At 36.6% G+C, this 14,751-nt stretch overlaps 1 protein-coding gene across 2 annotated transcripts in view; it reads left to right on the top strand.

Moving 5' to 3' along the window:
• The window catches only part of ZNF385B (zinc finger protein 385B), a 361,135-nt gene that overhangs the window by 103,434 nt on the left and 242,950 nt on the right, over nucleotides 1-14,751 (top strand). The window contains exon 1 of one of the 2 annotated variants that reach the window (XM_005857645.2): nucleotides 6,646-7,028. The exons of the other annotated variant lie outside the window; for it this stretch is intronic. Coding sequence (XP_005857707.1) covers nucleotides 7,004-7,028 — 25 coding nt within the window. The 5' untranslated portion in view covers nucleotides 6,646-7,003. Of the gene's footprint in view, nucleotides 1-6,645; nucleotides 7,029-14,751 lie in introns of those variants that run through there. 2 annotated transcript variants of the gene reach the window in all.

The raw sequence follows: 14,751 nt of genomic DNA, 5'->3' as shown, positions 1-14,751 counted from the left end.
CTGCCCAAGTTGGGGCATGTGCAGGAGGCAACCAGTCCATGTGTCTCTCCCACATTGATATTTCTCTCTCTCCCTCTCCTCCCTCCCTTTCCTTCTCTCTCTCTAAAGACCAATGGAAAAAATATCCTTAGGTGAGCATTAACAAAAACAAAAACAAAAAATGTTATAGACACAGCATATGGTTATTACCAGAGAGAAAGGGTAGGAGGAGGTAGAAGAGGGTAAAGGGGAATAAATGGTGATGGAAGGAGACTTGACCTTGTGTGGTGAACACACAATATAGTTACTATAGTTATATAGTTATTATAGTATACAGATGATGTATTATAGAATTGTACACCTGAAACCTATATCATTTTATTAACCATTGTCTCCCCAATAAGTTCAATTTAAATAAATAAATAAAATTTTAAAGTTTATCCTCAAATGGGTTTTCACAGACATTTTTGAACCTTAGAACTTAAACTTGAAACTGTAACAATATTGGTTCACCACAAGATGGTGCCACAAGTATATTGAAAGTGAGATATTTTCTTCATTTTAATCATGTAACATGTTGCTGGAATTTGTTAATGAGTATGGAAAGCAGAGAAATACATAGAGGTGAGGACATGTGTGACATGCATGTGTGGGCAGGAGCATGCTCATTTGAAAGACAGACTTTTATGAGCATCTTCTATGCATTAGGCTGAATATAGGGGTAATATCAGGGTGTGTCTATTAGAGTGATAGAGAGTGAGAGATGAAAGAAGAGAGAGAGAGAGAAAGGAGAGAGAGAGAGACAGAGAGAGAGAGAGAGAGAGAGAGAGAGAGAGAGACAGAGAGAGAGGTGTAGGGGAGATTTTCTTCAGTTTTCAGGAATAATTATTGCTGAAACATCTAATATTGACCTCTGTCTGGAAAAGGTGTAGTTCATTTTAAGAGATATTTAATAATACTAACTTAGGTTTGTGAGATCAATGAAGAGGTAGGGCTAGAATCTATCAATATGATAATGTTTTTTACTTTTGCAATAGAGACATATAGTTTTAAATGCTTGCTTTTTCTTCATTTTTGTTGAGTTAGTTTGCCATTTATCATTTAACCAAGAAGTTTTTTGCAAAATGTATGTACCATGGTGAAAGTATAACAAATCATTGATGAATCATCAATAAGTTTCTGCTTTAAGTAAATAAAACATTTTAGTATGGAGGCAGGTGGGTTGATTTTTTTTATAATACACTTTTTCCCTGGACCTATTAATTATAAGTCCACGAAATTTTTTTCATGGAAAAATTATTATATAATCCATTTTTAAGATAGAGCCCATATGACTTCCTACAGGTTTCTATGAAAGAATCAATTTAGAAGGACAAAGGGTCTTGGTTAGAATATACCAAATTGGACCCTTGAAAAGAGGACATTTGATTTACTTGGTTTAAATTCTAGATCCTTTTGAGAGAGCCCAGGAATTGTATGTTACTTGGAGTAATTCAGACCCAATGATGATACAGTAGAATGAATATTGATATTATTTTCTGACTATTTGTCTCACCAGGATTAGTCACTATTAGTTTCTAAGTATTTTTCCAAATCTGAATTTCATTCTTTCAAAAAGAATAGTTAGTGCTCCATATCTGTACTCCCCAGGTAAATTGAATTGAGATTTATATGGTAGGGTTTATTGAGATTGAGGTTTTTTTTATGAATGAGAGTAGAGCAATTTGGAAATAGGAAAGCTCAAGTCCTAACTCCAACCCCCACAATGCTTTGAGATAGGGCCCCAGACATTTTGGGTGGTTTCAGAAATCTAGAACTACTCCTAAGATAGACCTGAAAAAGGCATTAAAGAACAGCTTTGTATTTTTTCTGTACACATAGTTTTAAAATGTTAAACATGGGTATCAATTATACAATACGTACTACAGGCCTGGTGCAAAAAATTCATGCATGGGGGGTGGGGGAGGGTCCTTCATCCTGGACTGCACCTTCTTGCAATCCGGAACCCACAGGGATCGGGCCTAAACCAGCAGTCGGACATCCCTCTCGCAATTCGGTACCACTGGCTCCTAACCGCTTGCCTGCCTGCCTGCCTGCCTGCCTGCCTGCCTGCCTGCCTGATTGCCTCTAACCACTTGCCTGCCTGCTTGATCACCCCTAACCACTCGCCTGCCTGCCTGATTGCCCCTAACTACCTCTGCCTTGGCCCCCGCCACCGCTGCTTAGTGCGGAAGGACGTCCAGAAGGTCGTTTGGCTGTCCTGTCTAATTAGCATATTACACTTTTATTATTATAGATGGAACTCCAAGGAATTGATATGTAATGGTTTTTGATTGGAAATTTTATAATAAAAGAATTAAAGGGGCATTTGGCCCATTTTTAGTGAAGGGCAGATAGTCTTTTACTTTAAGAATGCTTTGAACTACGAACTTTTACATATATTATATGTATTAACAGATACATGTTTTATATCGTCTTGATTTTTAGCTTTCAAAAACTAAGGGCTGATACCTTTCGGTTTGGAAATGGAATCTGAGATAATTATGGTAATTGTGTGGGTGGCTGAGTGATTTGAATCATGGAACACCCACTTAAAATCCTTGTGCTATCTTAGAATAGAAGTGTAACCTATTTTTGTGTGTGTTTGTTAACCGTTTTAAACTAATCTGGGGAGAAAGGCTTTTGGTAGCGGGCTCAATAGAAATTTAACTTAGTGAGTGTATCTCCTCACTGCGGGTGGGGTGAGTGTGTTGTTATCCTGACTGATCTACTTTCTTCACACACATGTTCTAATTTCATACCTTGACAGAATCAAAGGCAAGGAGGCTGTTGGACATCACTCCAAGTTAGGCATCCCTGTGGAATGTTACAACAGACATGGGGTTGGTTCTTAGGCCAACTGTGAAATATGTTTGCTTTTTTTCTCCTGATTAGACAAGGAGTTTGGAGGATCTAGGTGGGCTGGTTATTGCATATTTTTTCTGGGCTGAGTGTGATAGAATTTACATGATGTTGACTGACTTTGTTTCCAGAGCCAGACCTCTGGTGAGCCTGCCTGGCAATCCAGAGATCTTGGCCTATGGATGCTGGAAGTTAACTTTCTTATGTGGACATGCTGTAAAAGGTATGCGGAGATGCTGATTTTGATCCTGGCAAGTTTCCTACTATAGATAATCAGTTACTTTCAGAAGTTGCAATAATTCCATAGGACACTATGTTGTTGCTAATGAAAGAATTCAACAAAATTGTGTTGTACTTTGAAAAATGAATAAATGCAGTTTCTCCATCACGTGGAAAATGACTTTGTGATCATATTCTAGATACTAAGATTAGAGCCACACATTCTGCTGTAGTTTGCATGGTGAATAGGAAGACCAGTGTTCTAATAACTGCCCATAGAACTCCTCTCCACTCCAAGTCTGAGCCCCAAAAGGCACTAAAGAAATGCTCTTTTTGGGAGGGAGCATACCTATTGATTTTTATTTTTAAATAAAAATTGCATATATTTAAATTGTACATGATTAATATACATATATATAGTGAAATGATTACGACAGTCAAACCAATTAACATATCCACCTCCTGATATATTCACTTATCTAATATGTAGTGTGAGCACCTGAAATCTACTCTCTTAGAAATTTTCAGTATTCAATACAGTATTATTAGCTCTAGTCATCATCTGGTATAGTAGATAGACTTATTTATCCTATATAACTACAACTTGTACCCTTTGACCAAGATCTCTTAGAAGATGGTGAATGATATAGGTCCAAAGTCTTATGTCCATACAGTGTCAATGTTATGTTAAAGTTTGTACTTAATATAAAAAAGTACATAATATATAGGAAAATTCCAAGTAAATACAACATGATATTTTCTTAGGAATATTTTAAAAATAGATTTTAAAGTTAAAGATTTTTAATATTGATGGTAAAGAATAGTACTACCTTTTTTTCTACAAGTGATTTTGAAGAACTCCTATACCAAATTATATATAATATACAAAAATAAAACAAGGCCCTTTACTTCATAAGGTGAATGTTATTTTTGTTTGTTTCTGACATCCTTACATATGTTTTTAACATTATGAATGTTTTGCTCTTGGTTACATTGAGAAGACGGTAAGATCACCCAATGTTTTATGCTTCATTCTGGAAATGTATTTTTTCTTTTAAACTTCCTTTTGAAAATTATAAAGTAGGTTACTAAAAGAAATATTTATTTCAAGTGCCTTTCACATTACTGGGTACAAATTATGTAATCAATGAGTGCTTAATATTATCATTATGTTTTGTTATTTTCTTGACACAGTAATTCTGAATTGCTTCTTCTTGCCTTTCATTCCTATGTCCTAGTTTTGTCATTTTGCATTATAGCCACATCTCTGCTCTGCTTTGTGTCTCAGTCCTAATAGCACCTCCTCTCATATATTTTTGCCCATTCTGTTAAAGCAATGTTAATCTTCAAGTCTCTTGCCCAAGCAAGAGAACATTTGCTTAGGTGCCATTTTCCCATCCTTAACCTCATAACAGTTTAGGTAAACATTTCTACAGGTCTATGATCTCTTACCGACAAGTTTTGAAATCCAAGAAGCTATGAAAATACAAAGGTTTTGTAATTCATATTGATGGCAAAACTTGACCTGAACTGATGTGAAGTTGATGATAATCTTTATTTATCCCATCTAGTGTGGACAAGCACGTGTTTTGCTATAGAAATGTTAATGTATCTGATTATAGAGTATGACCCCAGACCCCACTGGAGGCATTATATAATTCATGTTATATGCAGAGTATTATGGTTCTAAAATTTGAAAGCATTTGAATTCTGAAATGCATCTGATAGTGAGGGTTATGGTTGAGAGATTGAGGACCTATCCTCTAGTATTATGTTTTCATTTTTAAACTTTTATTACTAAGGAGCTGCAGGAATGGGAATATTTAAAGGCTTTTAGGCACATAATCTCTCATGGATTACTTTCTAAGACAAGAGAACTACAGAGAAAGAGAGAAATGGAGAACACTGAGCAGTGGCTAAACCAGCGATAACCAGTGCCAGCCATTTCTCATAGTACGTTCAAGTGTTGTCCTCGGGCAGTGGTTCTCAACCTTGGCTGTGCATTAGAATCACCTGGAAATCTTTTTAAAATCCTGATTTTTGGGCTTCCTCCTCCGGAAATTCTGTTTCTTTGTTACTAATGTTGTGGCCCCACCCCATAACAAAGAAACAGAATTTCCGGAGGATGAGGCCCAGAAATCAGGATTTTAAAAAGATTCCCAGGTGATTCTAATGTGCAGCCAAAGTTGAGAACCACTGTCCTATGGCCTTCACGAGGCACAAATGAATGGAATTCAGGCAGCAAAAGTAGAAGTGCATTCTTCTATGATGTGGGAATACACACACACACACACACACACACACGCACACACACACTCATACTCATGCATGCTTGTATGTGTGTCCACTCATGTATATCCATAACTGTCAGCCATGAAGGGAGTCTAACCAGCAGCCTGTAAGGAGTCAGCTCTGCACATAGAGATGTAATGAGGATCTCATGGGTGTTCCATGTTTAACATTGCTCCAAAAGCTGGGTTATGTAAATGCATGTGGTGGAATAGTGCTTCTTTCACACAGATGTTTTGGATTGTAGGTACTAGTAAATGTGGCACCTAAGAGCCAGTATTATCAGAACCGAACAGTCATGTACAGAAGATCTTCTATTGGATCCTGATTTGCTCCTCTTTAGAGTTTTAATGAGAACCTAAAACCCATTTAAAGAAATCTGAATGGAACCTTGAATGTGTGCTTCATCAATGATGCCTACTAGGAATTCCTTCCGGTAATGATTTTTAATAAATATTTTATGTCCTTTATGCTCTGCACTTCGCATGCACAGGTCAAAGTTTGACATCTTGTGATTTCATATCATTGCTGCTACTTTCTGGGGTATAGCTACTTTGTTCCTCTTTAAGATTATTTCAACTGGCTCTCGCATCTTACAGTATAGTCGTGGAAGAGGAAGGATGGTGAAAGGTAAAGATATAAATTTGTGCTGGCTGGGGTAGGGATGTATGGATTTAACTATAGACTTTTTAAAAATAAGCAGGCAAAGGCTATGGTATTAAATATAATCTCTAACTTGCATGTTTATGTTCTTACACAGGATACGTTTACATTTTTATTGTTTGGGAATTTGTTTTAGAGTAAAATTGATTGTATTTTGCCCTGGTGCTAGCATAGCCCGGCACATTTTCACTACTATTTTTATTTTAATCTAAAGACAGGCAGGTAGGGGTTAAAATATATTTGAACTTGCTTTTTAATGGGTACCTGTGTCAAACATATGGTCATTTTTGGCATTATAATTGTAATAGCCTCTAGGGATTTCATTTGTCTATATAGAAGTTCCAGGGACCTCTAGCTATTTTGATTTTTGCAGCTTTTATGATAAGTCCTTATAATATAGACTACCGATTTCTTCTCTGTTCCCGGCTCATTGTTGAAAAGCCAGAGCTATTTTTAACATTTACACAATTTCAGTAGATGAGTCTTCATTCCACAAGGTTTGGTGCTAAATCTGTGGAGCCTTTCGTAATCATATCCTTTCTGTGGTTTGCTTGAATTTGATCACAGTGGCTGATTTCATGCATTGATAATGAAGGCTTAGGTTGCCTGTTTCTCGGCTTAAATCCACCTCAGACTTGGAGGTTGACAGTGCTGCTGGCTTCAGCATGCGCAGAGATAGAGAACTGAAATTGCTCTGCTTTCTTTACAAATGACTCTGAGAGTGCTTGTCCTTCCCTAAAATGATGCCAGCGTGTGAAGGATTTTCAATGAGCAGTGCAATAAGCCAGCATCTGGGAAGGTTCGGAGCTGCACGGATGTAGTGTGGTACTGTCACACAGATCTTCAGGGCTGGAGCCAAGCCTCGGGAGCACTGTGCCTCACGCTGGTCTCCTACTGGAAGTTTTGTTTATCCAACTTGGTTGCTCTCGAAGCTGGTGAAAGCCCTGCCAGGATGTGGAGTGGACTTCCTAGCAGAGGTGAGCATTTTTATTCTACAACTTGGGACGCAGGGATCTGGGGTGTCAGTAACAGATCCTTTCTTGCGCTGTGTTGAATCCTGTGGAGTTATCAATTGTGTTCATCACGTCTCGCTGACAGATCCAAGGGGCAGCACTGAAGCGCAAAATATATGATCCTTTAATGTTATTGGGAAGTAACTCCTTACATGGGTGTGACAGCATTCCTTTCTCTCTGTGCTAGCTGTTTGCCAAGGACATCTTACCAGTAGGTGACTTCCTTTGTATTTAAACATTTGGAACAAGTCAGTGATATTGTGTGATTTGCTATCCTTGCATTAAGCAGGTAGTCAGCAGTGATATTATGTGCTTCAGGTATTAAAAAAAAAGGCTAGGAACTAAATGTACTTTGTAGAATCTTTGACATGAAATATATATAGGAGGAAACAAGTGATGTGAGGCAATAACTGACAAAGTAAGTGAAATGGATTACATACTGGAGTTGGCACCTTGTTAAGCTTGACATTATTAATAATTAAAAGTTATGACCTGTCGTGCACTGGACAGCCTACAGTAATTGGTTTCTAGAGATGGTATACTGAATGAGAGGAGGAGGAAATTAGCAGCATTTCCTCCTAAAGCATGTTTTAATTAGATGTGACATCTTAAATGTAGCAGATTTTATCATTTAAATGTAAATAAAGTGCCGACACTCACCTGGGAAGTTAAGCTACTAAATCATCACGCCCAGAGAGGTCTGATGAGGCATTGTAAGTATCCAGTATTTGAAAGCCAACTATGTAAGAGCAAAGTCAAAGTTAGCCTCTGAGTAGATGGAGTCCTATTGCTTAGGCTCTTCTACACTGTAATTCCTGCACAGTGAGAAGCTGTTTCTAAGGAAGAAAGAACTATGAGAGTTAGGATGCATCCGAATGGCAGTATTCTTATTAAGTGTCTGTTTAGAACATTAGGACGGCAAGGAAATCTATTTTTATTTGATTGGAAGCTAGCATGGCACATGGGGTGTGTATATACTGTGTGTGTGTGTGTATGTTTATGTGTTTTTCCTGCTAAATTTATTTGAGGCAGCTGTTTTATAGCTTTCAGCTCTGAAGTTATAGATAAGTGTGCATTTGTTTGACAGAAGATTCGAGAACCCCATTTACTGCCAGTACATGTAAAGCTTGGCTAAGCAGACGCATCAGGAGCAAACCGTTTGTGTTCGCCAATCTGTCTCAGCAAGTCCCAGGGCCACTATCTTGCTAGAAGCCACTGTGTGCTTTTGAAAGCATGAAATTAGTTTTATACTGAGCACATGGTTTCTCATTTAGCAGCTCTTTTTATGGTAATGGTCAATTTATGGTTCACCACCAGGATTTTGGTATTCTGTCAAAGCTGATAGCTTCTGCTAAGGTGTCTCTATGAGATAATTTTTTTTTAAAACACAGAGATGGGGGGGCAGGCACCTAATAGACCCTCAAGGAGAGATCTTTACCTTCAAACTAGTCCACTTCCTGAATGCTTTGTCATTTCTACAAATTTCCTTTATGTTGTTTTAATCCAGGATCTACAGATTTAAAGTTGCTAACATTTCCCTCTTTGGAGCTTACTTGACATGTGAAAATAAAATAGCTCTATTCTGAAATGTAAAGTGTTTGTTCAACTTTTTTTCAAAGTGTTTGTAGAAAACCACTCTATTAGTGTTGACCATATTGTGCAATCCATCTTTAGGCTTACCTGCTTTTTTCTTAACACTGTTGGGAGAGAATGCAAGGCTTTTTATATGTATTATAATTGATAAAAACTACCCATACTTTATTGTGTATATGTGCTATGAGGAGGGTTAGTTACAAATAAAATTAAACAGTCTCAAGATACATTAAAAATGTTGAAAAAGTCTCCTTTTATAAAACCTCTCAAATGTTAACATTATATGAATATTAAAATAGTGTTTGTTTTCACAGTGATAATAGATGAAATGTACTTTTATATGTTATAAGAATGATTTTCTTAGTCTTGTTCTTTCCATCAGAAAACAAACTTTGTTGAAAGTTTTATTGGTCATAATGCATTTTGAAATAGAGGTAGTGAAAATTAATTGCCAATGACATTTAGTGAATTATTTATTCTTTGCATGCTTGTATATATATTTATATATGGATTAGGGTACTTGGAATAGTGTTTTTATACTTTTTCTTTCATATGGCCTTGATAATGGAACTGTAAACACTTCTGAAATATGGAATTTTGTGATTTTTTATTAACCCTTGGATCTTTGCCTAGGTTAATGATTATACCTGATTAAGGATTCAAGATAAAATGTTATTTTTTGAAATGCAGGGATATAATATGTGACATTATAATGAAATATTTTCTGCTTTTAGATGAAGCATAATTTTAAACAACTTGTTTTTCTTCTGTCCTTTTGGGAATGTCATGTCACAAGTCATCATTAGCTTGCTTGTCAGGGGGATTTTGTTTTAGCTTTTGACTTATAAATAAGTATCTCATATTTCTCACTTTCCCAAAGCCCATAAAATAAATTTGGTTTGTGGGTTGAGATTTAGAAGGTTAAAAGGTCATCGAGATTTTCTCTTCAAATTTCCTGAGGATGTAATGTATTTAGAAAATAAAACCTTTAAAGAAGTTTTAGAATGTCAGAATTCTCTTAGAATAGTGAAACGTATCATAGTACATAGATCATGGAAAATTTACTAAAGGAAGTGAGGGATAATTTAGCATATCTGCCTGAATTCTTAGCACTAATTTCTCTTTCACAAAAAATAGGATTTAGAAAGTTATGGTGAGGATATAAGATACTCATGCAGCTCAGTGATTTACCTGCATCTATTCACTTGTAAATCAAGAGATAACAATCTGGAGTTTGCTTTAGCAAATTAAAAAATGACTAGTTATGAAATATAGCAGATGTAGTAAACTTGCTTTAGTTGAGAAACATGATTAAAATTAAAGTACTCTTCAAGTTCATTGAGCTTTCCCAATGTATATGTTCAGTAATTAGTCTGTACTATTTATATAGTTTGTATTTCATTTTAGAATATTTTTTTTCTGTTTAGTTGATTTCAGAGAGGAAGGGAGAGGGAGAGAGAGATAAAAACATCAATGATGAGAAAGAATCATCGATCGGCTGCCTCCTATGTGCCCCATACTGGGGATTGAGCCCTCAACCCAGGCGTATGCCCTGACAGGGAATGGAATTGTGATCTTCTGGTTCATAGGTCAATGCATAACCACTGAGAAACCCTGGCCAGGCTATATGTCATTTTGAGGTATGTTGCTGTAGTGACAAATAATTTTAGTATAAGTGTATCCCATGCAATATTTGATACATACTTTTACTAAAAATTATTCATTGTTTAGCTAAAATTCAAATTTGACTGGGTATACTATACTCAGTATGGGAACCCTACCTAATTTCTAACTAAGGTGAGTTTCCAATAATTAGCTAGATAACTGGGTCTACCTAAGCCAAAATGGAGGCTTCGAATTCCTGTCCAAGCCGTCAGTTTCTACTGGTAGAGTTTATGCCTGGAAATTCCTATGATAAGAAAGTTTCCATTTGAAAAACTTAAAAGCAGAAATTACTAGTAAGGGCAGGAAAGCCTCCTGTAAATACTTACTAGATAAACCAATAAAGGCGTGCATTAAATAAAGTCAGTAACATTTTAAATAAATAATATTGAGAATTATACAATCAATTTCCAGTTGTTGTCCCTTGCCAACTAGAACATTTTCAGGATTGTCCTCCCTCAACAGGTGTGAGATGCATATAAATTGGTTTTATTTTGTTCTAGTTAAGATGCCAAAGGAGAGATCCCTTCCTCAATGACCCTTCATCCCTCCATCTGGGCTTTATTCAAATGTCCATCGTCCTTTTGATTTTAGGACTCTTTCAACGGCCACTTCCTATGTTTCTCAGAGAGGCAGAGAGACTTGCAAACTGGACTTAGAGGAAAATCTATGAGATACTTTTAATTATTCATACACCATAGCTGAGTAAAATAGAATAGATGTAATATTTATTGTGTACCTACTATGTGCCTCATAGAATATCAAAATACTTATAGCCAGTTTTTTAATTGAATTTTTTAGCAATGTATTAATATAGCAATTTAATACCCAGATGCTAAACTATTTATCAAAAACACTGTTCGCAGCCCCGAGTTACTCCAATTTTAATGTCACCAGATCAGAGCACAACATTCTATCCTGACTCTGAATGTCACTCTAACACATCTGGCAACCTCCCCACAGGAGAATAAGGAATAAAGGCTCATTCATCTTCTGCATCTCACCCAAGGCTGTATTGTAAAACCCTCTTTGCTCACTCAGCTTTCTGCGCTATTTTTCTTCTCTCTTCTCACTTCCTAATAGCTCCCTCTTCTCCACTATTTTTGTAAACATTCCCACCAGGAATGACTAGACATCACTGTAAAATTTGTTTCTCAAAAGGAGAAAAAAAATAGATAGAAGTCAACTTACATATACTGTAACAGAATTTAGGTTGGGCTGTCTTGCAGTTGATTGGTGAATAATGTAGAGGAGATGTTTGTAGTAAATTCTTTCAACTAACTTTTTTGTACCCAGCCTAAAATGCCACCTTAGTTCTCTATCCATCAGTTATATGATATGTCAAACCAGGAAAACTGTTTTGAGTCCAAATTGATCTGTTGAATGTGAGAGCAGTTAACCCAAGCTTTGGAAATGGATTAACTCTACCAGCCCAATACAGAAGTGTTCAGTAACCCATATCTTCTTTTCAATTAAATGCCACCCCCATTGATCTAGGTCACTTCTCAATCTCTGTTGTCCTATAGGACAAATTCTAATTTACTTCCATTTTTTATGTCTATTAACAGTATACTGCTATTTTAATATGATGATTTTGGATCTCAGAAGATATTGTTTACCCCCCAGCCCTCAATCCGTTTTCTTACTTTTGTGCAGTCATAAATATTATTCATTACTTCTTAATTGTTTAAAATGATATCTGTTACCTTTTCTGGTATCAACACTGTGTTCTTTGGGAAAAGATGCCGATTCCTCTTTACCTTAATTATCGTTCTATTCTAGTCTCCATGTCAGCGCCAGTGTCCTCCTTACATCAGTCCTATTTGGCTGTGCGGTCCGTTTGTTATGGTAAAATACCAATGTGAATCCGTAATCTAAATTTCAATCACAAATTATCTTCAAAACCTTTTTTTTTCTTTTCAATTGTCCTCCAAGTTTTAGAAAAGGCACTAGTAAGTTAAAGTGGCTAGTAGTTTGAGAGATCCTATCTTTTAATTTCCTATAAGGTGAAATTGCTCCATAGCTATATTTTCTTGGCAAATGGCAATTGAATAATAAATAGAAGCCTCCCCCAGGGAATTCTGTTCTTTCAGAGTGAGGAGATTTCTATCTTCTGCTTCCGTCAGGGAGTCTGCAACACCCCTGGGACATTTAGCTGAACATCTTTTTGCTGACATTTCAGAATGGTGTGTGAGTTTCAGTGGGAGATCTACAGAACTTCTCCTTTTTCTCTCTGATTCACTCTTTGGTAGTGTTGGTTTTTTAGAAGATGATGGAGGGAATGACTTTACTTCTCATAACCTTCTGTTTCTTCCAGCAAGTTAAAGTGGTATTTTTTTAACTCAAGTTTTATTTGAGGGTTACTAGAAAGTGGAACCAGAATCTTGAAAAAAATGTCAAAATATCCAGGAGTAAGCAGATTCAGAAATGAATCCACAGGGACATCCTTTTCTGGCATTTTTCTGCATTTTCCGTATTTTTATTGATGCATAATGGAGGATACTAGATTCATGGTAAGTTAGTTAATTCTTGCTTAACTGCAACTTTTGGATTTTGTGTGATGTAAGTACACAGCCACTGCTATGTACATTAGGGGAGCAAACAGTGGATGTCACTCTATGTACACAATAGTTAGAAATCCAATAATGGGTTGTGAATAAGGGGTAAGGAGAAAATAGGGATGGCTTGGAAATTATCTCTATCACTTATTTCTTGCTTCAGCTACAACTGATTTAACCAGTATCAGATCCCTATCAGTAAATTTTGTCATTGTTCTTCTTTAATCGACACCTAGGCCATATTTCACACCAAATAAATCAGAATCTCGGGCAGTGCAGCTCAGAAATCAATATTTGTAAAATTCTCAAGGTGATTCCAATGTACAGCTCCAGTTAGAACCACTGTTTTAAAGAGGTGGACCAACTCCAACGTGGTCAATTTCAACTATATTAAATGGAAGAAGGAGTGAGAAAAAATGCAGGGGTATTGATGAACTATAAACATATATGAGTCAAAAGCATGATATGACTTCCCCCCACATCTTAATGGTGTCTTAGATGGCAGTAGAGTATCTGTAACAGTGAAGTTTGCTCAACTGACCAGAGCATGCCTGGACTCTGGGAGAAGTGCAGAGAGCTTTAGGTACTTTCATTTGAGAGTGACCACCACGGCCAAGGAGAGATCATTAGAGTATTTGTTATATTATAACATTTGAATTATAGTTTTTCAATAAAGCTTCCAGTTAAAATTAAGAGCAGTGGATGGGCTTTTCAAGAGCAAATATTTTCACTTGCTATAAAGAACTGCACAATAAAGCTCTTGGAATATGAAGAGATTCCTTTTTTGGGGCGTAGTGCATGTCCCTTATTGGTGGTTGTGAAGCAGAAGGTGACTTAGGTGTGTGAAAAGGAGGATGAGGCTTGGATTGATGGTTAAAGTAGATGATGTTCCAACTTCAGACTCTATAATTATAAGAGCTAGGTTAATAAGGTAGTATAGCAAGACCATTTGTTCATCACATTAGTTCTGCTCTGTGGGAGGGCTTTCTGTGAGGTTAAAAGCATAGGTCCACCACAACATAGCGACATGATCATGGGTAAGTTACTTCGCTTTCCAAGTCTCAGTTTCCTCACCTATAAAACAATAATAGTAGTAGATGTCACTGCATAGATTTGTTGTAAAGATTAAGTTACACTAATGTATATAAAGTTTTTAGCGTGGCAAACTGAGGGAAAATCTAAGGGATATAATGTAATCAGGAGTTACAGTAAAAGCTGTGGGGTTTCCAATGATGACTTTATGCTTTTACATGTGCTAAGTACTCAATAAATGTAGCCTATTATTATTTAGAAGTTATTCTTTCCTATATTGTAGCTGCCTTGTAGTAAAAATTAGGGTCTGAGAGGTAAAACCTAAAGCAGGTAAATATTGTTGGGAGATATGTGCCCGGAGCATAGGAATTCCAAATGGAGGGGCACAGCATGGAGGCTTTGAGTAGGAGAAGGCCACAGAATCACCCTGCATGGGAAAGCAAGGGAGATTCTGAAAGGGGATTAGGGAACCTAATTTCTTATAATTCTTCATCCTTTTCCATCTATTATTTTATTTGATCCATACTGTAACTCTGGGATGTAGATAAAGTAGTATTTGCTCATTACACTGAAAATAAATCAGCATCAAGAAAAAGGTGACTCGCCAAAGAAAGCAGAAGCTAGATCTCTTGAACCCTCAAACCGCAACCCTTACATCACACCAGCTTCTTCTGCCTAGGTCTGTGGGCAGCCCAGCTGCATTTGAGTAAGGAGTTACCTGTAGACTACAAACAATGGGATGAAGTTTGGAAATTAAGGAAAAATGTGAAAAGGCATAATTAGTGAGTTGAATTTAGTCAAGGGATAAAATTTTAAATCTTTCTTGTTGATTGGAAGACAGC

Source organism: Myotis brandtii, unplaced genomic scaffold, assembly GCF_000412655.1.
Source record: "Myotis brandtii unplaced genomic scaffold, ASM41265v1 scaffold112, whole genome shotgun sequence".
NCBI lineage: Eukaryota > Metazoa > Chordata > Mammalia > Chiroptera > Vespertilionidae > Myotis > Myotis brandtii.
The sequence above is the reverse complement of the archived record's forward strand: the minus strand, read 5'-3'. Positions and strand labels throughout refer to the sequence as shown.